This window comes from Bombina bombina, chromosome 6, assembly GCF_027579735.1.
Source record: "Bombina bombina isolate aBomBom1 chromosome 6, aBomBom1.pri, whole genome shotgun sequence".
Classification (NCBI taxonomy): domain Eukaryota; kingdom Metazoa; phylum Chordata; class Amphibia; order Anura; family Bombinatoridae; genus Bombina; species Bombina bombina.
The window spans coordinates 556,537,665-556,565,429 of NC_069504.1; the positions used below are offsets into that span (position 1 = coordinate 556,537,665).

At 39.6% G+C, this 27,765-nt stretch overlaps 1 protein-coding gene across 1 annotated transcript in view; it reads right to left on the reverse strand.

The window, feature by feature from the left end:
• Positions 1–27,765, reverse strand: part of DNAAF4 (dynein axonemal assembly factor 4) — a 173,917-nt gene that overhangs the window by 37,056 nt on the left and 109,096 nt on the right. Inside the window, exons 5-8 of the mRNA XM_053719338.1 lie at positions 27,052–27,176; positions 23,454–23,563; positions 22,535–22,688; positions 14,044–14,149 (exon numbers count right to left, since the gene is read on the reverse strand). Of these exons, the coding sequence (XP_053575313.1) occupies positions 14,044–14,149; positions 22,535–22,688; positions 23,454–23,563; positions 27,052–27,176 (495 nt within the window). The remainder of the gene's footprint in view (positions 1–14,043; positions 14,150–22,534; positions 22,689–23,453; positions 23,564–27,051; positions 27,177–27,765) is intronic.

Here is a 27,765-nt window from a genome sequence, read left to right on the forward strand (position 1 = left end):
TTACACACACACTACAAATGCACATGATACACAAATACAATTTTTACAAACAAAAACTAGAAATTTCAAAGGCAAAAAAACCTGTTCATGTCACAGCTTTAATTTCTGATCAAACGTTAAAAAGTGTGCTATTCTGAAATGAAATCCCCCCACCCCACAAAATGAAAAACATTACATCTTAAATACTCTACATTCTTGACTATTGAAATAAAATTGTTCTACTACATATGAAAGAATGCTGAAGTAAATATTTGCTCTAAAATGTTCTCTACAACATGATGTGATTTTAACAAGTTATGCAGCTTTATAAAAAAAAAGTCAGATATTAAAAAAAGGAAATTTATGCTTACCTGATAAATGTATTTCTTTTACGATACGACGAGTCCACGGATTTCATCCTTACTTGTGGGATTTAACCTCCTGCTAGCAGGAAGTGGCAAAGAGCACCACAGCAGAGCTGTATATATAGCTCCTGCCTTCCCTCCACCTCCAGTCATTCGACCGAAGTTAGGAAGAGAAAGGAAAAGCCAAAGGTGCAAAGGTGACTGAAGTTTATAAAATAAATAAATAAATAAATAAAAATAAGTACATAACTGTCTTGAAAAATGACAGGGTGGGCCGTGGACTCGTCGTATCGTAAAAGAAATAAATTTATCAGGTAAGCATGAATTTCCTTTTCTTTTACAAGATACGACGAGTCCACGGATTTCATCCTTACTTGTGGGATACAATACCAAAGCAATAGGACACGGATGAAAGGGAGGGACAAGACAGGGACCTAAACGGAAAGCACCACTGCTTGAAGAACCTTTCTCCCAAAACCATCCTCAGAAGAAGCAAAAGTATCAAATTTGTAAAATTTGTAAAAAGTATGAAGAGACGACCAAGTTGCAGCCTTGCAAATCTGTTCAACAGAAGCATCATTTTTAAATGCCCATGAGGAAGCCAAAGCCCTAGTAGAATGAGCCGTAATTCTTTCAGGAGGCTGCTGTCCATCAGTTTCATATGCCAGGCGGATGATACTCTTCAGCCAAAAAGAAAGAGAGATAGTGTAGCTTTCTGACCCCTACGCATGCCAGAAAAAACAATGAATAATGAAGATGATTGACGGAAATCCTTAGTCGCCTGCAAGTAAAACTTCAAGGCACAAACCACGTCCAAGTTATGCAACAGATGCTCCTTTTTAGAAGAAGGATTAGGACATAATGAAGGAACAACAATTTCCTGATTAATATTCTTATTTGAAACAACCTTAGGAAGGAACCCAGGTTTGGTACGTAGAACCTCCTTATCAGAATGAAAGATAAGGTAAGGCGAGTCACATTGTAATGCTGAAAGCTCAGAGACTCTACGAGCAGAAGAAATAGCAACCAAATATAAAACTTAATATCTATGGAATACATGGGTTCAAACGGAACCCCTTGAAGAACATTAAGAACTAAAATTCAAACTCCAGGGTGGAGCAATTGGTCTAAACACAGGCTTAATTCTGGTTAGAGCCTGACAAAAAGACTGAACGTCTGGAACATCTGCCAAACGTTTGTGTAGTAAAATTGACAAAGCAGAGATCTGTCCCTTTAAGGAACTCGCTGATAACCCTTTCTCCAATCATTCCTGGAGAAAAGACAGAATACTGGGAATCCTAACTCTACTCCATAAGTAGCCCTTGGATTCACACCAAAAAAGATATTTACGCCATATCTTATGGTAGATCTTTCTAGTAACAGGCTTACGTGCCTGAATCAATGTATCAATGACCGATTCAGAGAACCCCCGCTTAGATAAAATCAAGCGTTCAATCTCCAAGCAGTCAGTTGCAGAGAAACTAGATTTGGCTGTTGGAAGGATCCCTGAATGAGAAGGTCCTGCCTCAATGGAAGCTTCCACGGCGGCAGAGAGGACATGTCCCCTAGATCGGCATACCAAGTCCTGCGAGGCCACGCAGGCGCGCTTAGAATTACTGAAGCCCTCTCCTTTTTGATCCGAGCAATCAACCGGGGAAGGAGAGCAAACGGTGGAAACACATAAGCTAGGTTGCACGACCAAGGCACTGCCAAGGCATCTATCAGTTTGGCTTGAGGATCCCGTGACCTGGATCCATATCTCAGGAGTTTGGCATTCTGACGAGACGCCATCAGATCCAATTCCGGTCTGCCCCATCTGAGAATCAGGGTGGCAAAGACCTCCGGATGAAGTTCCCACTCCCCCAGATGGAACGTCTGTATGCTCAAAAAATCCCCTTCCCAGTTGTCCACTCCTGGGATGTAGATTGCCGACAGATAACAAGAGTGAGCCTCTGCCCACCGAATTATCTTGGATACTTCTGTCATCGCTAAGGAACTTCTTGTTCCTCTCTGATGATTGATCTAAGCCACAGTCTTAATGTTGTCCGTCTGAAAATGGATGAATCTGGCCGAAGCCAACTGAGGCCAAGCCTGAAGTGCATTGAATATTGCTCTTAATTCCAGAATATTGATTAGAAGTAGAGACTCTGACCGAATCCACACACCCTGAGCCTTCAGGGAATTCCAGACTGCACCCCAACCTAGTAAGCTGGCGTCCGTTGTCACTATCACCCATGAGGGTCTGCGGAAGCACATCCCTTGGGACAGATGATCCTGCGACAACCACCAAAGAAGAGAGTCTCTTGTCTCCTGATCCAGATCTATCTGAGGAGACAAATTTGTATAATCTCCATTCCACTGCCTTAGCATGGTCAGTTGTAGCGGTCTGAGATGAAAACGAGCAAACGGAATGATGTCCATTGCCGCCACCATCAATCCAATTACCTCCATGCACTGAGCCACTGGCTGAGGATTGGACTGAAGGGCTCGGCATGTATTCAGAATCTTTAACTTTCTGACCTCTCAAGAAAATTTTCATCGAAATGGAATCTATTAGAGTTCCCAGGAAGGGAACCCTGGTCTGTGGAATTAATGAACTCTTTTCTAGATTCACCTTCCACCCGTGAGTCCCTAGAAAGGACAGAACCATGTCTGTATGAGACTTTGTCAGATGGTAAGACGACACCTGGATAAGAATATAGTCTAGATAAGGCGCCACTGCAATACCCCGCGGCCTGAGAACCGCCAGAAGGGACCCTAGAACCTTCGTGAAGATCCTGGGTGCAGTGGCCAACCCGAAGGGAAGAGTCATGAACTGAAAATGTTTGTCCAGGAAGGCAAACCTTAGGAACTGATGACGATCCTTGTGGATAGGAATATGAAGGTATGCATCCTTCAAGTCCACGGTAGTCATATATTGACCCTCCTGGATCAATGGCAGAATTGTTTGAATAGTCTCCATTTTGAAGGATGGGACTCTGAGAAACTTGCTTTAAACCTAAAATGGGTCGAAACATGCCCACTTTTTTGGGGACCACGAAAAGATTTGAGTAAAACCCCTGTCCCTGTTCCAGTCTTGGAACGGGACGAATTACTCCCATAGTAGAGAGGTCTTTTACACAATGTAAGAACGCCTCTCTTTTTGTCTGGTCTGCAGACAATCCTGAAAGCAGAAACCTCCCCCTTGGGAGAGAACTTTTGAATTCCAGCTGATATCCTTGGGACACAATTTCCAGTGTCCAAGGATCCTGAACGTCTCTTACCCAAGCCTGGGCAAAAAGAGAAAGTCTGCCCCCTACTAGATCCGGTCCCGGATCAGAGGAGGCTCCTTCATGCTGTCTTGGTAGTAGCAGCGGGCTTCTTGTGTTGTTTACCCTAGTTCCAAGCCTGGTTGGGTCTCCAGACGGACTTGGCCTGAGCAAAATTCCCTTCCTGCTTGGCGGAAGAAGAGGAAGAAGAGGGGACTCCTTTAAAGTTCTGAAAGGAACGAAAATTATTCTGTTTACCCCTCAGTTTAGAAGTTCTATCCTGAGGTAGGAGATGACCCTTACCTCCCGTAATGTCAGAAATGATTTCTTTCAAGTCAGGCCCAAATAGGGTTTTCCCATTGAAAGGAATAGCCAAAAGCTTTGACTTAGATGACACATCAGCAGACCAAGATTTTAACCATAATGCTCTACGCGCTAAAATAGCAAATCCGGCATTCTTAGCCGCCAACTTGGCAATCTGAAAGGCGGCATCTGTAATGAAAGAATTAGCCAGCTTAAGAGCCTTAATTCTATCTACAATATCCTCTAAAGGAGTCTCAGTCTTAAGAGACTCTTCTAAAGCATCAAACCAGAAGGCCGCCACGGTGGTAACTGGAACAATGCAGGCCGTTGGTTGTAAAAGGAAACCCTGATGAATAAAAAATTTCTTTAGAAGACCCTCCAATTTCTTATCCATAGGGTCTTTAAAAGCACAACTGTCCTCAATAGGAATAGTTGTACGCTTAGCCAGGGTAGATATAGCTCCTTCCACCTTAGGGACTGTTTGCCAAGAGTCCTGAACAGTGTTAGATATGGGATACATTTTCTTGAAATTAGGAGAGGGTGAGAAAGGGATACCCGGTCTGTCCCATTCCCTCTTAATAACCTCCAAGATTCTCTTAGGAACCGGAAAAACATCAGTGTAAACAGGTACCTCTAAGTATTTGTCCATTTTACACAATTTCTCTGGTGGTACCACAATAGAGTCACAGTCATCCAGAGTCGCTAAGACCTCCCGAAGTAACAGGCGGAGGTGTTCAAGCTTAAATCTAAAGGACATGACGTCCGAGTCCGTCTGAGGTAACGCACTGCCCGAATCGGAAAGTTCCCCCTCAGACAGAAGTTCCCTGACCCCCAATTCAGATCCCTGTGAGGGTACATCGGAAATAGCTAACAAAGCATCAGAGGCTCAGTATTCACATTTACCTCTGTCCTACTGCGTTTACCCTGTAACACTGGCAACTTAGATAATACCTCTGTAAGGGTAGTTGACATAACTGCAGCGATATCCTGCAGAGTAAATGAATTAGAAGCGGTTGAAGAACAAGGCGTCGCTTGGGTGGGCGTTAGAGGTTGTGATGCTTGGGGAGAAGTTAGCTGTATACCCTGATTCTCCTCAGACTGAGAATCATCCTTTTACATAAAATCTGTGCTTTACATTGTAAGGCCCTCTCAGTACACGAGGGACAAAAAATCAGAGGGGGTTCCACAGTGGCATCTAAACACATAGAACAAGGAGTTTCCTCCTCAGTGTCAGACATGTTAAACAGACTAGCAATATTAATAATAGTCGTACTCTGCTTAAAATATTGAGCTCTGATTCAAATTATAGGCAAAAATGTTAATGTAAAAAAACTGTACTGCGCCTTTAAATTTTAAAAGCGCAACTATTTTTCTGATAACTTCAAAAAAGTGTTTGTGGCAGAAAAAAATAATTTTAAAGTGCCCAAAATACTCTATCAGCATACACTTGCTGAGATATGCAAGAACACAGTATAGATCAATTTTAACAGTAAATTATTTATTAATTTTAATTTGGCCCCTGCACCACGACACAGCTCTGCTGTGGCGCCTACCTGCCCCCAGAATACACTGCTATAGGCTGAGTAGCTTTAAAGACCCTTCGAAAGCTGAGATAACTTAGGTCCCACCGGAGCCCCAGACTCTAATTCTGACTAAGACCCGCATGGGTCGCAAAGTAAAAACAAACCTGTCGACGTATAAAAAAAATAAAGCCATGTGCCCTCTTGTATTCAAGTGAAAACATCGTAACACTGCATCCCTCAGGCCAGGATAACATTTAACATCCCTTAAGCAAACCGCGGCTCCCAGCGTCCAGCCCTTGAATAAGCCGCAAAGATATATTTACATACTTTGGCAATTAGTATAAAGGGATTCCAGGTACACCATTTCCTTTCCTATAGTGCATACTGCTTACCCCTCCCCATATAGGGAAAAATGTCAGCCTGTTCTGATGCATCAAGTCTCCCCAGAAACAAAAGACTGAACATACCTCAATACTGCTTGTAGCAAGACACCGTTCTCCACACTGAAGATTTGCTAAGATCATCAACATCAGGGCAGAAAAACATAATTTATGTAAGAACTTACCTGATAAATTCATTTCTTTCATATTGGCAAGAGTCCATGAGCTAGTGACGTATGGATATACATTCCTACCAGGAGGGGCAAAGTTTCCCAAACCTCAAAATGCCTATAAATACACCCCCCACCACACCCACAATTCAGTTTAACGAATAGCCAAGAAGTGGGGTGATAAGAAAGGAGCGAAAGCATCAACAAGGAATTGGAATAATTGTGCTTTATACAAAAAAATCATAACCACCATAAAAAGGGTGGGCATCATGGAATCTTGCCAATATGAAAGAAATGAATTTATCAGGTAAGTTCTTACATAAATTATGTTTTCTTTCATGTAATTGGCAAGAGTCCATGAGCTAGTGATGTATGGGATAGCATATACCCAAGATGTGGAACTTCCACGCAAGAGTCACTAGAGAGGGAGGGATAAAAATAAAGACAGCCAATTCCGCTGAAAAAATAATCCACAACCCAAATAAAAAGTTTTAATCTTTATAATGAAAAAAAATGAAATTATAAGCAGAAGAATCAAACTGAAACAGCTACCTGAAGTACTTTTCTACCAAAGACTGCTTCTGAAGAAGAGAAAACATCAAAATGGTAAAATTTAGTAAAAGTATGCAAAGAAGACAAAGTAGCTGCTTTGCAAATCTGATCAACAGAAGCTTCATTCTTAAAAGCCCAGGAAGTAGAAACTGACCTAGTAGAATGAGCCGTAATCCTCTGAGGCGGGGATTTACCCGACTCCAAATAAGCATGGTGAATCAAAAGCTTTAACCAAGACGCCAAAGAAATGGCAGAAGCCTTCTGACCTTTCCTAGAACCAGAAGCCTTCTGACCTTTCCTAGAACCAGAAAAGATAACAAATAGACTAGAAGTCTTTCTGAAATCTTTAGTAGCTTCAACATAATATTTCAAAGTCCTTACCACATCCAAAGAATGTAAAGATCTTTCCAAAGAATTCTTAAGATTCGGATACAACGAAGGGACAACAATTTCTCTACTAATGTTGTTGGAATTCACAAAAAATTTAAATGAAGTCCGCAAAACCGCCTTATCCTGATGAAAAATCAGAAAAGGGAAACTCTTCTAGCTGAAGAGATGGCCAAAAAGAACAATACTTTCCAAGAAAGGAATTTAATGTCCAGAGAATGCATAGGCTCAAACGGAGGAGCCTGTAAAGCCCTCAAAACCAAATTAAGACTCCAAGGAGGAGAAATTGGCTTAATGACAGGCTTGATACGAACAAAAGCCTGTACAAAACAATGAATATCAGGAAGATTAGCAATTTTTCTGTGGAACAGAACAGAAAGAACAGAGATTTGTCCTTTCAAGGAACTTGCAGACAAACCCTTATCCAAACCATCCTGAAGAAACTGTAAAATTCAAGGAATTCTAAAAGAATGCCAAGAGAATTTATGAGAACACCATAATATGTAAGTCTTCCAAACTCAGTAATAAATCTTTCTAGACACAGTTTGCGAGCCTGCAACATAGTATTAATCACTGAGTCAGAGAAACCTCTATGACTAAGCACTATGCGTTCAATCTCCATACCTTCAAATTTAATGATTTGAGCTCCTGATGGAAAAATGGGCCTTGAGATAGAAGGTCTGGCCTTAACGGAAGTGGCCAAGGTTGGCAACTGGACATCCGAACAAGATCCGCATACCAAAACCTGTGTGGCCATGCTGGAGCCACCAGCAGTAGAAATGAACGATCCATTATGATTTTGGAAATCACTCTTGGAACAAGAACTAGAGGCGGAAAGACATAAGCAGGTTGATAATTCCAAGGAAGTGACAACGCATCCACTGCTTCTGCCTGAGGATCCCTGGACCTGGACAGATACCTGGGAAGTTTCCTGTTTAGATGAGAAGCCATCAGATCTATTTCTGGAAGCCCCGACATCTGAACAATCTGAAAAAACACATCTGGGTAAAGAGACCATTCTCCCGGATGTAAAGTCTGGTGACTGAGATAATCCGCTTCCCAATTGTCTATACCTGGGATATGGACTGCAAAGATTAGACAGGAGCTGGATTCCGCCCATGCAAGTATCCGAGATACTTCTTTCATAGCTTGAGGACTGTGAGTCCCACCTTGATGATTGACATACGCCACGGTTGTGACATTGTCTGTCTGAAAACAAATAAACGGTTCTCTCTTCAGAAGAGGCCAAAACTAAAGAGCTCTGAGAATCGCACGGAGTTCCAAAATATTGATTGGTAATCTCGCCTCTTGAGATTTCCAAACCCCCTGCGCTGTCAGAGATCCCAAGACCGCTCCCCAACCTGAAAGACTTGCATCTGTTGTAATCACAGTCCAGGTAGGACGAACAAAAGAGGCCCCCTGAACTAAACGATGGTGATCTAACCACAAAGTCAGAGATAGTCGAATATTGGGATTTAAGGATATTAATTGTGATATCTTTGTATAATCCCTGCACCATTGGCTCAGCATACAAAGCTGAAGAGGTCTCATGTGAAAACAAGCAAAGGGGATCGCGTCCGATGCTGCAGTCATGAGACCTAAAACCTCCATGCACATAGCTACTGAAGGGAATGACAGACTGAAGGTTTCGACAAGCTGAAACCAATTTCAGACGTCTTGTCTGTTAGAGACAAAGTCATGGATACTGAATCTATTTGGAATCCTAAAAAGGTTACCCTTGTCTGAGGAATCAAGGAACTTTTTGGTAAAATAATCCTCCAACCATGTCTTTGAAGAAACAACACTAGTTGATTTGTGTGAGATTCTGCAGAATGTCAAGTACCAAGATATCGTCCAAATAAGGAAACACCGCAATACCCCGCTCTCTGATTACAGAGAGTAGGGCACCGAGAACCTTTGAAAAGATCCTTGGAGCTGTTGCTAGGCCAAAAGGAAGAGCAACAAATTGGTAATGCTTGTCTAGAAAAGAGAATCTCAGAAACTGATAGTGATATGGATGAATCGGAATATGAAGATATGCATCCTGTAAGTCTATTGTGGACATATAATGCCCTTGCTGAACAAAAGGCAGAATAATCCTTATAGTCACCATCTTGAATGTTGGTATTCTTACATTGAACATTTTTACATCCAGAACTGGTCTGAAAGAATTCTCTTTCTTTGGAACAATGAACAGATTTGAATAAAAACCCAGACCCCGTTCCGGAAAGGGAACTGGCACAATTACCCCGGATAACTCCAGGTCTGAAACACACTTCAGGAAAGCCTGAGCCTTTACTGGGTTCACTGGAATGCGTGAGAGAAAGAAACTTCTCACAGGCGGTCTTACCTTGAAACCTATTCTGTACCCTTGAGAAACAATGTTCTGGATCCAATGATTTTGGATTGAATTGATCCAAACATCTTTGTAAAATCTTAGTCTGCCCCCTACCAGCTGCGCTGGAATGAGGGCCGCACCTTCATGCGGACTTGGGGGCTGATTTTGATTTTCTAAAAGGCTTGGATTTATTCCAGACTGGAGAAGGTTTCCAATTGGAAACCGTTCCTTTAGGGGAAGGGTCAGGTTTCTGTTCCTTATTCTGACGAAAGGAACGAAAACGGTTAGCAGCCCTAAATTTACCTTTAGATTTTTTTATCCTGAGGCAAAAAGGCTCCCTTCCCCCCAGTGACAGTTGAAATAATAGAATCCAACCTTGGAAAGAAAGAGATAGTAACGTTGACTTAGAAGTCATATCCGCATTCCAAGATTTAAGCCATAAAGCTCTTCTAGCTAAAATAGCTAAAGACATATACCTGACTTCAATTCTAATGATATAAAAAATGGCATCACAAATGAAATTATTAGCATGTTGAATTAGCTTAACAATGCTATACACATTAGGATCTGGTAGTTGTTGCGCTAAAGTTTCCAACCAAAAAGTTGAAGCCACAGCAACATCAGCCAAAGAAATAGCAGGCCTAAGAAGATGACCTGAACATAAATAAGCCTTCCTTAGATAATATTCAAGCTTACTATCTAAAGGATCTTTAAAAGAAGTACTATCTGCCGTAGGAATAGTAGCGCAATCAACACCTCTTTTAATAAAGAACGAATATACTCCATTTTAAATAAATATGAAGATTTGTCAGTGTCAATATCTGAGGCAGAATCTTCTGAACCAGATAGATCCTCATCAGAGATAGATAAATCAGAATGCTGTCGGTCATTTAAAAATTCATTGAATTTATGAGAAGTTTTAAAAGACCTTTTATGTTTATTAGAAGGTGGTATAACAGACAGGGCCTTCTGAATAGAATTAGAAACAAATTCTCTCACATTAACAGGAATATCCTGAACATTAGATGTTGAAGGAACAACAACAGGTAATGGATTACTACTAATGGAAATATTGTCTGCGTTTGAAAGTTTATCATGACAACTAACACAAACTACAGCCGGAGGAACAGTTACCACAAGTTTACAACAAATGCACTTAGCTTTGGTAGAACCGACATCAGGCAGCAGCATTCCAGAAGTAGAATCTGAGACAGGGTCAGATTGAGACATCTTGCAATATGTAATAGAAAAAACAACATATAAAGCAAAATTATCAATTTCCTTATATGACAGTTTCAGGAATGGGAAAAAATGCAAACAGAATAAGCCTCTGGAAACCAGAAGCAAAATAAAATAAGGACTTAAATAATGTCAAAAACCTGGCGCCAAGTATGACGCCCACAACTGACAAAATATTTTTTGCCGCCAAAAACGTCTGCAACAAACACGAGCGTCATAGATGACGCAACTACATGAAAACTCTCAGCGCCAACTAAGACGCCGGAAATGACGACATTACGTCAACAAACTTAATTTTCGCGCCAAAAAAGTCTTGCGCCAAAAAATACGCAATAAATTATAGCATTTTGCGCTCCCGCGAGCCTAACAGCCCGCAATTTAGAAAAGAAAGTCAATTTGAAAAATTTTCAGGTAAGAAATAATTTTTTCATATGCATTTCCCAAAATGAAACTGACAGTCTGTAAGAAGGAAATATACTGATTAACCTGAATCATGGCAAATATAAGTATAAAACATATATTTAGAACTTTACATATAAAGTGCCAAACCATAGCTGAGAGTGTCATAAATAAAAGAAAACATACTTACCCAAAGACACTCATCTACATAAAGTAGATAGCCAAACCAGTACTGAAACGAGAATCAGTAGAGGTAATGGTATATAAGAGTATATCGTCGATCTGAAAAGGGAGGTAGGAGAAGAATCTCTACGACCGATAACAGAGAACCTATGAAATAGATCCTCGTTAGGATGACCATTGTATTCAATAGGTAATACTCCCTTCACATCCCTCAGTCATTCACTGCACTCTGAGAGGAACCAGGCTTCAGCATGCTGAGAAGCGCATATCAACGTACAAATCTACCACAAACTTACTTCACCACCTCCATAGGAGGTAAAGTTTGTAAAAACTGAATTGTGGGTGTGGTGGGGGGTGTATTTATAGGCATTTTGAGGTTTGGGAAACTTTGCCCCTCCTGGTAGGAATGTATATCCCATACGTCACTAGCTTATGGACTCTTGCCAATTACATGAAAGAAATAAGAGGTCTCCACTCCTTTTGGGAAACAATAGACTGAAGATTTCCCCCTGAGAAAAATAGTACTCACTGGCACCATTTTAAAATAAAAAAACTTCTTGATTGAAGAATCTAAACTAACACCTCACTTTACCTCTTCCTATTACTAACACAGGCAAAGAGAATGACTGGGGGTGGAGGGAAGTGAGGAGCTATATATACAGCTCTGCTGTGGTGCTCTTTGCCACTTCCTGCTAGCAGGAGGTTAAATCCCACAAGTAAGGATGAAATCCGTGGACTCGTCGTATCTTGTAAAAGAAATGTAGGTTCAAAGGATATTTCAATAATTTTATATTCCAAGGACATTTCTTCCCACTTAAGTATAAGCCACAATAACTCTAACATGTCTAAGCAGATATATTGATGGTTTCTTCAGTTAAACCATGTAAATGGAAGATACTAGAAAAGCACAATTATTTTCTAGGAAAAGACATTTCTTTTTGTTTGCTATGTCAGTTGTTGGCTATGTGGAAAAGACAAATAGCTCAATAAATCAATGAATGATCAACACAAAGCAAGATGCGCCAATTTGAAAGTAAAAGCAGACAAGTTCCTTCAAACTGCGTTGCGTGGCAAATAAAGAAAACCTTCAAGTGTCATTAGGCATTCACCATGTTAGTTCAGTCAGTCTTTATAGAATACTTGCAACAAGTTCTAAGAATCTATTAAGTGCTAATTTAAAAGCTATACAAAACCCTTCTATTCCCCATTGTTGTATACAGCAGTTAATGTGACCTTCACTGTTATGTTTCACTTAATGCTCCACAGTATTGTGCCATTGATCAAAATTAACACAGAAAATAGCTTTATATTACAAATACTTGAGATTGCATATATTTATTATATTCCATGTAAGTAACAAACACTGTCTTTAAACTTTTTCAGCACCAAGTGTTTATTGAGCCATACAGCAATAAATATGTGATTCATTCTCCATTTTTTTTTCTCATTTGAGCATATTTTGTTTTATTTTGTAATACAAATATATATTAAGCATTTCTGATCTTCCTTGTCTGAATTATGTGTGATTCGGCACTTAGATTTCTGGAGTAAGAATTTAAAGGTATAAGGAAATCAGTAATTTGGCTGATAAGAGTTTGTTGAATTTAAAACAGCTGCAGGAATGTCATATCAAATGGGCTGGGGTTCCCCCTAAACCCCCACGGTGAGGTTGATTTCTGTTGCTGACTTTTCTTTATTAGCTTTTTTATAGCCAATACTGCAGTATTTACATTTTCATTTGGGTGGTAGTTTCAATATGTAAAATCAGCTATTTCTTTATGGGTTTTTTTTAAATTCCAGTTCTAGAACTAAGAAGTCAGATTTTCAAGATTACCTTGGGTGCGAGCATCTTAATAACCATGGTTACAGATCAGCTGATTATCTTACCGGTGCTCTAGGTCAGTTATCCTGAAAATATGTCCTGTTGTATGCCCCAAGGACTGGAATTGAGAAACACTTCATATAATTTACTTGCATAAACCTTTCAAGGTGTTCACCTGTGCTAATTTTGCTAATGGCTTCTCAGACCATCCAACCTAGGGCTTATGTTAACCAGAGCACTTCTATATATTTAGCAGTCCAACCTAGAATGACCGAGGGGGTCCTAAAACGCTAAGCTACAATAGGTAAAACATGTAAGCTTATGTACATGAAAAAATGGTTTGCAACAGCTAAAGATGTCCTAGATTCTCTGGTGATTGTCACGGCAGTTTATCTCCACACCTAGATCTTTATATGTATTTTGTTCAAATGCACCATGCTTGTTACTTTAATTATTTCAGGCATCAATGATGACCAGCATCTTTTTTTGCATTTAAACGTAAACCATCGACGGACGCTTGAAATATTTATCGAAAAAGCATTGTGCCATGAAGCGTTGATCACTTTATAACTTGATCGCCCTAAGATGCCACAAGAACACTTAAATAGCTGTAGTTAAAAAGTCAACATATTGTGTAGCTCTATTTAACAATTCGAACAAATATGTGTTATGTAGCATTACCATTTGCTATTCTAAATCTGTGCTACTGAAAGCTGCATATAAAATGGTTACCTCTAAACAGACAAGTCACTAAGAAACACACAACTTGCTTGTATATAAACTATCACTATGTTATACATTATAGGGGTTAAACTGTCATGATTCAGACAGAACATGCAATTTTAAGAGTCTTTTCAATTTACTTGCTATCAAATTTACTTTGTTCTCTTGGTATCCTTTGATGAAAACATACCCAGGCAAGCTCAGGAGCAGCAATGCACTACTGAGAGCTAGATGGTAATTAGTAGGCTAGACACATCACTGACTCATCAGATGTGTAGTGCATAGCTGCTCTGGAGCTGACTTTAACTATGTGTTTAACCCATTTATTGGGGTAAACACATCATTATACACAAGACACAGTGCAATAATCAAATGATATAACACAATAAAGCATTTTCTTTTGAACGTTTAAGTCCCTTTAATAAAACTTACCTTCCACATAAAGTTCAAGCTCACAGAAGGCAGTTCCGCGCCTCACATGGGCTTTAATTCTGGCACAGGCATTGGATGGGACCGGTGGTGTCAGAAGCTCCAAAGCCTGCATTTATAAGCAAAGAATAAGAAAAACATAGAAGCAATCCATGTAGTCATTCATTTCCCATAAAGGCCAGAAGACCACAGCCATTACTTTAGCTTCTTGATTAAAACTTAAATTCATAAAGCTGACGTGGAGGCGGGAAAGTCTCCCCCAAAACGTATTACAGCCCATTCTATCAGATCAGTTTTCCCCTTCCTGGGCATTTAAAAAGGAGGCTTCTGTTGAATAAATGTGCAAGGCAGCAACATGGTCATCCCTACATACTTTTACTAAATTCAATCATTTTGCTGTTTTTGCTTCTTCTGAAGCAGCCTTTGGTAGGAAAGTCCTCACAGCAGCTGTATCTGGAAAATGAGGCGTTTGCCTTTTAACTTTTTTTTAAAAAGGATTCCACTACTTGGGTATTAGTTCCCAGTAGTAACGGATCATGGACTCTCACCACCTTATGAAAGAAAACAAAATTTATGCTTAAATGACAAATTAATTTCTTTCATGGCGGTGACGGTGAGAGTACACAAGCCCTGCCCAATTTATAAAAAAAAAATGTTTAAATTCTTGTGACAGTTCTATTTTGCACCTCTGTTTTCCCTGCTTTGTACTTTCCTATCTTTTATGCTGCTTCTCCTTGCTTGGCTATATGTCAGAGTGACATCCCAGTGAGGGGAGAGGGATAAAGTGTTCTTGGAAGTTTTGGGAATCTTTGCCTCCGCCTAGTGGCCAGGAGTTGAATCCCAGAAGTAATTGATTGTGTATTCTCACCACCATGAAAGAAATTAATTTATCAGCCAAGCATACATTTTGTTTGTTTTATCTTATAATTTTCTTATTTAGGGTCAGATTACAAGTGGAGCACAAACGTTTACACCAAAGAGTTAAGGGGTTTATCGCAGGGGTTTGTGATTGTCAGGCTTACAGTTAGTATTACTCTTGAAAGTAAACACGATTACTTGAGCACAATGGGAATTTACACTAAAATGATTACCGCGACTTCAGAGCTCTGGTTAACTGTTTTGCGAAACATAAAAGTTGAACAAAATCACAAATGAGAAATACATTACAAAGTACAGTTACACTCATAATTAAACCATCTAATAAAAAAAGAACATGTATGCTTACCTGATAAATTTCTTTCTTTCCGGATACGGCAAGTCCACAGCAACATCAATTACTGTTGGGAATATCACTATTGGCCAGCAGGAGGAGGCAAAGAGCACCACAGTCAAACTGTTAAGTATCACTTCCCTTCCCACAACCCCCAGTCATTCGACCGAAGGAAAATGGAGAGAAAAAAAAGAAGTAACACAAGGTGCCTGAGGTTTAGTCAAAAACAACGGTCTTAAAATAAAGGGCGGGGCCGTGGACTCACCGTATCCAGAAAGAAAGAAATTTATCAGGTAAGCATAAACTTTCTTTTCTTTCCTAAGATACAGTGAGTCCACGGCTTCATCAATTACTGTTGGGAATCAATACCCAAGCTAGAGGGCACAGATGAATAGGGAGGGACAAGACAGGGAGACTCAAACAGAAGGCACCACCGCTTTAATAACCTTACTCCCCAAAAAAATCCTCAGCCAAAGCAAAAATATAAAATTTATAAAATTTGGAAAAAGCATGTAAGGAAGACCAAGTTGCTGCCTTGCAATTCTATTCCACAGGAACTTCATATGTGAAAGTCCAAGAAGAAGAGACAGCCCTCGAGATTTGAGGCATAACTCTCTCAGGAGACTGCAGCCCCGCAGTCTGAAAAGCAAACAAATTAAACTTCTCAACCAGAGAAAAGAGAAGTAGCAGTAGTTTTCTGTTACGGAGAAAACAAACAACAGAAAAAAATATTAAGCATGCACAACATCCGAATTGTGCACACACGTTCCTCAAGAGATAAGAATGAGGACACAGAGAGGGAACAACAAATTCCCCAACACTCTATCCACTTAGGATAAAAAAAACGCCTTATCCAAAATAAGAAAAAGCGAATCACACTGCAAATCCGAGAGTACCCAAACTCTCAGAGCAGAAGATATAGCAAAAAAGAAAACTTCCAAGATATTTTCTTTTTAAAATCTATGAAATGCTATGGCTCAAACTGAGCCTGCTGCAAAACCTTAAAACAAGGTTAAAAACTCCAAGAGGAGCAACAGACTTAAAAGGACACTGAACCCAATTTTTTTTCTTTCATGAGTCAGATAGAGCATGCGCTTTGAAGCAACTTTCTAATTTACTCCTATTATCATATTTTCTTAATTCTCTTCGTATCTTTATTTGAAAAGCAAGAATGTAAGTTTAGATGCTGGCCCATTTTTGGTGAACAACCTGGGCTGTTCTTGCTGATTGGTGGATAAATTCACCCACCAATAAACAAGTGCTGTCCAGGGTTGAACCAAAAATTGGCTGGCTCCTTAACTTAGATGCCTTCTTTTTCAAATAAAGATAGCAAGAGAACTAGAATAGGAGTAAAATAAGAAAGTTGCTTAAAATTGCATGCTCTATCTGAATCACAATATATATATATATATATATATATATATATATATATATATATATATATATATATATATATATATATATATATATATATATATATAATTGGGTTTAGTGTCCCTTTAAGCACAGACCTGATACAAACCAGGGTCTGACAAAAGATTACATGTCTGGCACAACTGCCAGACACTTGTGTAGAAAAAGATAATGCAGAAATCTGAACCTTCAGAGAACTGACTGACCAACCATCCTCCAGTCCTTTTCTGGAGAAAGGGCAAAACCCCTAGGAATCCTGACCCTACTTCCAAGAGTAGTCCTAGGATTCACACCAATCAGGGAATTAACGCCATAACTTATGGGAAAAGTCACCAGAAACAGGCTTGCGAGCCTGAATCATGGTCTTAAATACCGATACAGAAAAACCATGCTTAGACAGAACTAAGCATTCAATCTTCAAGCTGAAAGTTTCAGAGAAAACAAAAGTTGGATGAAAGTATTGATCCTGAATTAGAAGGTCCTTCCTCAGAAACAACCACCAAGGTGGAAGAATTACATCTCCGCTAGGTCTGTATACCAGATCCTGCGACTATGCAGGAACTATTAAAATACCGATGCTCACTCCCATTTGAGACGAGCAATGACCCGTGGAAGGGGAGTAAACTGACGAACAGGTATGTCAGACTAAAATCCCCAGGAACCGCTAGGGTATTCAACAGAGCAGCCTGCTGATTTCCTGACCTTTAACATAACTTGGAAGCTTGGCGTACTGCCATCTCTAACTCCAGCACCCCCCATTTGAGGGCTAACCTGGAGAACACCTCCGGGAGAAGCACCCACTCCCCAAGATGAAAAATCTGACTGCTCAAAAAGTCAGTTCCTGGCATTCACTCCTGAATGTGAATAGTTGTTAAAAAACGAATGTAAGCTTCTGACCACCGAACAAACCACGGCAATCATGGCAAAGGAACTCCAGGTTCCTCCCAGGTGGTTAATGTAACCCCTGAGATCAAATTGTTCAACTAGAACCTGAAAAAAACAGTTAAGACAACTGAGGCCAAGCCATCAGAGCATTGAAGATCGCTCTCAACTCCAAGATGTTTATGGGGAAAGCAGACTCCTCCCAAGTCCATAGTCACCAACCCAACAAGCTAGCGACCATGTTCACTATTACTCAGGAAGGTCTCCGGAAGCATGTGCCCAGAGACAGATGCTCCTGAGAAAACCAAAAAGATTCTTGAGAATATGGACAATGATCCAGCTACCTCTCGCAAGCTAAGCGACCGCTTAACCACTAATTCCCCTCTCTGATCCACAGAAAAAAATCTCATGTTGACAGATCTAGATCTATCCTCCAAGACAGAGCCACAAGATCCTGGTCTACTATCTGAACATGCATAACAGCAGACTCTCAGATGGAATTTAGCAAGGGATAATGTCCAATGAAGCAACCATCAGACCAATTACATCCATACATTAATCCAGTGAAGGCCAAACAGTAGAGTGCCGAAAGAGGCAAGAGGAAAAATCCTCTATTTTCTGACGTCTGTCAAAATATTTTCAGAGATAGGGAAACTAATATGGTCCCTAAGAAACTACCCCTGTAGTTGGAACAAGGGAACTCATTTTCAGATTCAACTTCTATCCGAGAGAATGAAGAAAGACAACAAGATCTCTGAATGAGAGTTTGCTTGTTGAAAAGATGGCTCAATATAGCCCCCTCTAAGAGCCATGGCAAGGCTAAATGGAAGAACCACAAACTGAAAGAGTTTGACAGAAAGGCAAAACTCAGGAACTTAAAAATACATGTCCCCCAGGTCTAAGGTCACCATGAACTGACTCTCCTAGACCAAAGGAAGAAAGAAACCACTGGTTTCCATTTGAAGAACGGTACCCTGAGACAACTTGTTGAGACACTTTAGGTCTACTATAAGAGAAAAAAATCCCTCTTTTTCTGAAACCACAATCAGGAATGAATAAAATTCAGACCCTGTTCCTTACAGGAACTGGAACTATTCAAAGGGAAGAAAAGTCCCAAACGCACTACAAAAATGCCTCGTTATCTGGCCTGCAGATAAAATTGAGAGATGGAAACTGCTCAGGTAGGGAAGGAATGACTACTATGCAGCAACCCTGAGGTACTATGTCCTCAGCCTATCTGGAACATCTCGTATTCATGTTTGAAGACAGAGAGATTCAACCCCCCACTTGGATTGTGGTAGAAAATATCCTTTTCCACCTCTAATACCAGAACTATTCCTGTCAGATCAGGACCAAACAAGGTCATACTTTCCTTGTATGAAAGCACCAGAAACTTGGACTCAGAGGAAAAATCCACTGTCCACAACGCCCTGCAGGCTAGTACAGCAAAGCCAGATATCATGGCTCCCGGCTGAAAACTTGCATGGTAGCATCAGAATATTAAGAATTGGCTAGCTTAAGAGCCTTAATTCTGTACTGGATCTTCCCAAATTGGATCAGACAAGCATCGCACCAATAAGATGCCGCACTTGACGCAATGGCAATACAAACTTCCATGTAAACTACCAGCATTGATCCTGAAAAGAACAGCTATCTTCTCTAGGAATCGTAGTTCTCTAAGCCAGATTAGAAATACCCTACTACTTTAGGCACCATGCGCTCTGATATTTAATGGAGACATCAACAGGAAACATCTTTTTAAAGACAGGAGACGGGGAAAAAGGAAACCCTGACTACTCCCATTCCTGTGAAAAATCTCCTAGCACGGTATGGAACAGGAAAAACTTCCACAGAGGAATCCTAGTATTTATAAAATTTACTAGATTCTTTAGGATTGACAAAGACAAGCGTATCTGAGTCGCACCAAAGTAGTCAAAACCTCCTTTAACATACACGAAGGTGTTCAAGCTTAAATCTGAAGGCTAATACTTCCGATAAAGGAATTATACTTTCCAGGTTTGAGATTTCACCCTCAGAAACTACCGAATCCTCCTCGCCAGACTTAAGAGAGTTTTTGCTACACAGGTTGTCCCTCTCCTATCTGAAACTTTAAATGTCCTCTTGCATTTCCCCGGAGGAAAAACAAATTCTGTATGCAAATGCACTCCTCCTGGAGATTGAGAGGAACCACGGGGCAGTGCATGGGACGCCACTGAGGCTTGGGACGTAAAAGGAGAAAACTGTGGCATAGCCAAAACAGCATCATCCTAAGAGACATTGTGCTCACATGCAGCACAAATTATGACAAATAGTGCTAGAGGGCATAACCAGTCTATTAATAAACACAGAGGCACCCACATCCTGGTATTTAATACTTATATAACTGAAGGAAGGGTATGAGACACACCTGAAGAAATATATACTGAATCATGAAAAATATGTCGCAAAACATAGGTTTGAAAGAAAACAAAACTTATAAATAAAAGAGTATTACCACCAACATTAGTGGACAAAAGTTTATTTGTGAGCACTACACTAGGGAAAATGAATTAGTAATGGAACACCATTAGAATATAATCTAATAATCTGTAGCGCCCTCTAAAGGTCACTAGATTATTGTAACTCACCAAGGACTGTGTAATAATAATAAAATAAAAAGCACAGCTCCGTAGCATGACTAACATCCGCATTTACAGACACATCGCTACGTTCTGACAGAGAAAAAAAAGGGGGGCGTGTCACATGCCCTGCTCAGAAAAAACATTGCTCCATTTTGTTGAAAATGGCGCTTATCCACCAAACAGAATGAAGAAGAAGAAGGCGGGAACAAACACAGCACAGAGAAAGAACGTGCAATTAAACTTAACTGCATGTCTCATACTGGCTAAACAAAACTTAGCGAAAACCTGCTGACAGGTTCACTTTACTGTCAGTACCTCTAGGACAAAGTAAAAACAAAAATGTGCCGCTCTCTACAAATGATATTAAAAAAGCGCACCTCTTACACATCTGATGCCTATGCTAGGCGCCTGTACTGCCAAGAAGGAATAATTTCTCAATATATTGTTCCTTAGCCCACTGTGCTATTTCAGCTTTAAAATTATTAGAGGAACACTTTACCTCTGTACTAAACATAGGCACCACATAAAAACAGAATTTATGCTTACCTGATAAATTACTTTCTCTTGCGGTGTATCCAGTCCACGGATTCATCCTTTACTTGTGGGATATTCTCATTCCCTACAGGAAGTAGCAAAGAGAGCACACAGCAAAGCTGTCCATATAGCTTCCCCTCTAGCTCCACCCCCCAGTCATTTGACCAAAGGTTAGGAAGAAATAGGAGAAACCATAGGGTGCAGTGGTGACAGTAGTTTAAACAAAAAAATTTTTTTTTTACCTGACTTAAATGCCAGGGCGGGCCGTGGACTGGATACACCGCAAAAGAAAGTAATTTATCAGGTAAGCATAAATTCTGTTTTCTCTTGCAAGGTGTATCCAGTCCACGGATTCATCCTTTACTTGTGGGATACCAATACCAAAGCTTTAGGACACGGATGAAGGGAGGGAACAAGACAGGTACCTTAAACGGAAGGCACCACTGCGTGCAAAAACTTTCTCCCAAAAATGGCCTCCGAAGAAGCAAAAGTATCGAATTTGTAAAATTTGGCAAAAGTAAGCAGTGAAGACCAAGTCGCTGCCTTACAAATCTGTTCAACAGAAGCCTCATTTTTGAAAGCCCATGTGGAAGCCACTGCTCTGGTAGAATGAGCAGTAATTCTTTTAGGAGGCTGCTGGCCAGTAGTCTCATAGGCCAAACAGATGATGCTTTTCAGCCAAAAGGAAAGAGAGGTAGCAGTCGCTTTCTGACCTCTCCTCTTACCAGAATAGATAACAAACATTCTAACATCACATTCACTTTACACTCCCGAGAGAGACCCTAGTGCTTAGAGCCAGCAAAGAGAATGACTGGGGGTGGAGCTAGAGGGGGAGCTATATGGACAGCTTTGCTGTGTGCTCTCTTTGCTACTTCCTGTAGGGAATGAGAATATCCCACAAGTAAAGGATGAATCCGTGGACTGGATACACCTTGCAAGAGAAATTCAACTTAGGATCACAATATAAAAGATTAAATGTTGAGATAAAGAGATCAATTAACCCTAATGATCCTCTACCCACAAGAACTATAACAAAGTCAGGGATACTTCACTCCAAAAAATATTAACCCCATGTCTCCTAAAGTCACAATAAGTGCCTGTGTCCTGCCTCAGGATATATATGTCCCAAAAATAATCCAGCATAAACCCTTCAGAAGTGCATGTACCCAAACATAGAAGACCAAGCACTTGCCTGCATCTAGCCGTCTGGCAGGAGGACAGCTCACTAGTTATAAAAGGATGCCACTCCTCACAGAGACCTGTAGAAAAAGAAAGATCAGAGCAAGCCTACTCTGGCTTTCTATACCAGGGCAGCAACATGTTAGGAAAACTCAGTGAAGCCCACTTCACAAGTTCCTAACTGCTTTAAAGCCACCACTGCCCTAATGAAGAGACTAACGTGGACTATGGCTAGACCCAATCTTGAGAGGAAAGGTCAGAGCAAACCTACTCTGGCTTTCAAAATAATAAAATCTTGATTGAAGTGAAATAAATCCAATCTTCTTCAGACACCAAAACTTCACCTCCTCCTTGCAGTGAAGGCAAAGAGAATGACTGGTGGTTGTGGGAAGGGGAGTGATACTTAACAGTTTGAATGTGGTGCTCTTTGCCTCCTCCTGCTGGACAGGAGTGATATTCCCAACAGTAATTGATGAAGCCGTGGACTCACCGTATCTTAGGAAAGAAATTATTTTTAAAAACATATTTTACTTACATTTATGGTTTGTGTCAATGATCTTTATTCTTTATGTACTTTTTGCCTACAAAGTATGTTTATTAAACCAAAACAAATGAACTTCAGAAGCACAAAGCATCAGTGTGATATAAGTTATACCTTTGAGGAATCTTCAATGGCTTTATGCAGGTTACGTAACTTAAGATGGCACGCAGAGCGATTGAGGTACAGAGATGGAAGCTTTTGGTTTAACTGTATTGCCAGGTTGAAAGCGTTGACAGCTGCAAGATAGTCCCCAGCGGCAAACAACTTGCTGCAACAGAAAACAGATACATTTATTGTTTTTACATATACAATTCTACACTTAATTCTGTTCTGATTATTTGTATATGATGAGAGCTGTGGTGTCTGAATATATTTTATACTACAAATATTTTGTGTTTTTTTCTTTTTTTCATTGATAGTACTATTGAAAGTTTTTTGAGCTACATATGAAAAGTGTATTCCCAGTGGCATGGTCCACAACACTAGAAATATTTTATTCTTTGTATATAATAAATGTTAAGTTTTAATTAAATCCACACTACACACACTGCCATTACCCACCATATATGAATGAGATGATTATCCACCCAAGTGTGCCAAATGAATGCTTCTGTTCTTTCTCTCTTATTAATTATTAACTATTTCATGGCATTAGGCACTACCTTGTCCTTTACTCAGGTATAATAGGATTTAGGTCTGAGGATTTTTTATCTCCAGTTCCTTCCCACCTCTCCCTTTAGGTTAAAAGGGAAACAATCTATGTGTCTGAATATAGACAACATGCTTCCCTAATTGTGAGTAAATTGTTTCAGTCAGCTAATAACCAGTAACAGAAGTATGAATTGCTCACACACTTGCTTTAGCTTTAACAAATAGTAATGTCACATATTTGTCACCATCATTTATTCACTACTTATCTAGCAAATAAAATTCTCAGAACGGAGTGCTTTTAATATTTGTACTTTTCTGCACATCCTGGCCCCATAGTCATCTCTGACAGCAGTTATAAAATACTTATTACATCCATACGTACTTTCCTTTATCCTTCAGCCACTCTGGATTTTTTTCTTCTTCTGTCAAGTCGGGGAATTGAAGTAGATCAGCATTAATTGCTCTTCGGGCCTCAGCCTGCTTGTGTAACCACTATTAATAAAATTATATTAATATGTAAGAAAAGTTCTATGTTTATGCAGTAGCATCAGCAAATGACTCGATATACAAGCTGTAGGGTTTAAAATGTATGAACAATAGCACCTTTAGATATAATTTGGTATATGAAATAGTTGTTTCTACTAAATGAAACCACTACCCAATAAAAAGGGTTGAACTTTCAGGGAAAACATACCTCATTATGTTATCAGTCTAATTATTTACACAAAGCCTCCTTATCTTCTTTATTACTGTTTACTCAAAGGCCAATACTTAGGACCTGACATTTAAAACCTCACTGCTCCGGTGAGATATTCTAACAAGTATTGTGGCTACTTGTTGCCCTTAAAACAAATGTAGAAACAAACATTTTAACTTGAGACATGTTAATGTTACTATGTAGAGTGGGTTTCATGTCCTTTTAAAGGGCTATAAAACCCAACATTTTTCTTTCATGATTCAGATAGAGCATGCAATTTTAAACAACTTTGTAATTTACTTCTATTATGAATTGTCTTTGCTCTCTTGGTATCTTTTGTTGAAAAGCAGGGACGAATGCTTAGGAACTGGATCATTTCTCGAGCACTATATGGCAACATTTTTGCAAGAATGTTATCCATTTGCAAGAGCACTAAATGGCAGAACTATTTCCAGCCATGTAGTGCTCCAGATACTAACCTAGGTATGTTAAACACAGAATATCCTAGAAAGAAATGGAGAAGGCGCCACATAGCATAATTCTGTGGAAATAAAGTGCATAAGAAGCAGGATATATTGCGTGTGGTGAAACACTTAACATAGTGCACACTAGGCAGGCCTGGACCTCTGAGTTGCCCGGCAAACTCGCCTCTCGTATAAGAGCCAAAAGGACACGGTCTGTTTATTCGATCACTGCACACCAGTCAGCATACGATTGTATCCAAACAACCCAGATATCAGTCCAGATTTAAAGTGCTCAAAAGAAGGCAGCAAGTAGTAATATTAAAAGCGTGTTTATGTAATACACATGCATAAAAACAATCCAGCCTGAGGACTGAGAAACGCGTTGCTGGATTGTTTTTATGTATGTATTTTAAATAAACACGCTTTTATATTACTACTCGCTGTCTTCTTTTGAGCACTTTAAATCTGGACTGATATTTGGGTTGTTTGGATACAATTGTATGCCGACGGGTGTGCGGTGATCGAATAAACAGACAGACAGTGTCCTTTGGCTCTTATACGAGAGGTGAGTTTGCCGGTTTTGATCCTGCCTGCCTAGTGTTTCACCACACGTGAGTGCAATATATCCTGCTTCCTATGCCCTTTATTTCCACAGATTTATGCTATGTGGCGCCTTCTCCATTTCTTTCTAGGATCAATCTGATGTGGACTGCCTGACACCTGAGAAGAGCTGCCATTTTTTGGTTTACTAATTAGGATCATTGGTTCTAATCTGGACATTATTCATATATGTATTTATATTGGTATATTGTTTGTACAATATCATATTCTTACTGCAACACTTAATGTATGCATGGTATGCTCTGTCTGAATCACAAAATAACATTTTTGGGTTTGATATCCCTTTAAGTTTCACTGAAATAGTATTTTGTACTTTGGCTTTGCACTCAAGCATTATCTGACATGAATTTTACTACATGACCCCAAAGAATTCAATTATTTGAGGGAATTGGCACACCTGCGCTATCTGACATGCAGATGTTAGTGCGCTCCACTAGTAATCAAGGCCAAAATATTTATTTCTGTATAGTAAAATACTTTGCAATATGCATTATTAATTTTCCACCGTTTTCGTGTAGATTTACCCAATTCCAGCCAGAGATTCTAGTGAATGATCCGTACTTTAGAAGCTTATCACTGCAAAATCATACACCATCATTGCTTGATCAGTGCAATACCAAATGTATTTCTCTGATTGGACGAATTCGGCTTCATCCAATCATTGCGTGCCCCCTTTGGCATCCAGATTGTAGGGCACGCAACATTTGGATGAAGCCGGATTTGTCCTCGCTCAGCTAAATAAAGTAGGAGATGCGGGCAGAGGAACGGCACAATGTTTACTATTACTAAATGGTAAATATTTTACAAATGAATCGTCCGCAAAAAATGTAATGAATTATAGTGCCCCTGTTTTAAAGAATAATTTTATATACAGTGCACTACATTGCTAATGTTTACAATCACTAACAGGCACGAGTAGATGAGAAAAGAACACTCAAGATGCTTTTCAAAAGGAATGTCACTGGAATGCAAACTCAATTTTAAATTTTGTAAACAACATGTTAGTTTAAATGTGATTGCAACATTTGTTTTGTATGCAGATATTTTGTAAAGTAGTGCGTAACTGCTTGCACCTATAAAGTATCTACATAAGTCTGTATTATGTAAATGATACACTGAATGTTGTTCAGTTTAATTGAAGCTAAAAGCAGGGAGGCAAACCGCAAATGATCATACCTCCCAACATTTCTCTCAGTATTTCCAGGATGTTGAAAGTTAAACAGCTTATGGGCAGTAGGCTAATTGTGGGTTGGGCCAGTCGGGAGGGGAGAGGTCATGAGCGGTGTCACATCAGGAGGTTGGAATTGTGGATTAAAAGAGGTCATGTCCATGTCGGCTGTAGGTGTGTCTGGGAGTGTTGTGGGCATGGCTCAGGTAGACACTTGAAAACAGGACACCGAGAGGGAAATTGGCCATACCTACCAACCTGTAACAATCCCATAGGATGGAGGGTGATTGGGCGGTATGGATTATGGAAAAATAAGGGGAAATCAGGCCTCCCAAAAGTGTGGTATTGGACTGATGTGTCATGTACCCTAAAATGCATCAAGAAAAACAGAGAATAAAGAGCGCCCAAACGCATCTAAGTGACGTCACACACAGAGACATTGGAGTGGAAGAGACCGGAAACAAAGCGGGTGATATAATACACTGCTTGTATTATTTTTAAACATTGTGAGTGCGATTCTTATGTGTGTTATTTTTACTTGGTATAATAAACTTGTACTATCTGTCTGCACTTAGATGCGTTTGGGCGCTCTTTATTCTCTGTTTTTCTAGATTCCTGTGCTAAGTTCGTGATGGGACTTATTTAAGGAGCAGCCCATATATAATACCTTAAAGGAACATTGATCTTGATCAGCCATATAATTGACTTTGGAGGATCAGTAAGAACTTTTTTATTTCTGTATTGCATCAAATGTTTTCTCTGTTCTATAACAGGGGCACAACTTGTAAATAATTTTTAATATAATTAATTAGACCATTGGGAAATTTTATTATATATGTATTTTTAGCAGCGCCTTGTATATCCTTTTGTCTTTTGTTACCATAAAATGCATACTCATGAAATTATGGTGCATACTTTACTTTGTGATTTAACTACTAGCAATATTAGCATTAAAAATTCCCAAACTATTTAAATCTCCAAATTGTGCTTTGTTAGGTATTTTATTCTACTTATTATTTTAACTATTTACCTCTTCTTCTTCTGCCATTCGAGATTCCCTGAGAGCCGTGGGGAAGATACGAGGGGTGAACTGAATCTTTATCGAGCCAGATGTCCGGGTAGGAGGCAGCACCTTCTCGATAACTTTTTTTTCAGCTGTTATAAAAAATGATTGTGTTTTAATTTAAAAATTAGTAAGTAATAGACACAGTAGCGGAGCAACTCAACAGAGGGCCCTGGTGCAAATTTCTTTTTTGGGCAAATCAAAGGTAAATTCCAAATGACCTAATACTATTTGGTAATATAACAGGTTTATAAAAGGTGCATCAGAACTATTTCACATTCTCACTTCCTGTATGCCAAGGCTTTATTTGAATAAAACATATAACAGGGGTAATATACACTTTGAAAATGTAATAGAAATATTTAGTTTAGTTATGTGTAGTAAATACGTTTACAATATACTCACATTAATTATTTTGTCCCCTGAGTGGATTTTCCAATCCCCTCCCCCCAGTTTCAATAAAGTAATGGACACCATATTTTAGTTATATATTTAAAAGCATATTCTTTCTTATCTCATAACCTCTGCTTAGGCAAGTTAGGGACAATAATATATCTTAAATATGTATTAACTTTCTCCAACATTGGTGTGTCCGGTCCACGGCGTCATCCTTACTTGTGGGATATTCTCTTCCCCAACAGGAAATGGCAAAGAGTCCCAGCAAAGCTGGTCACATGATCC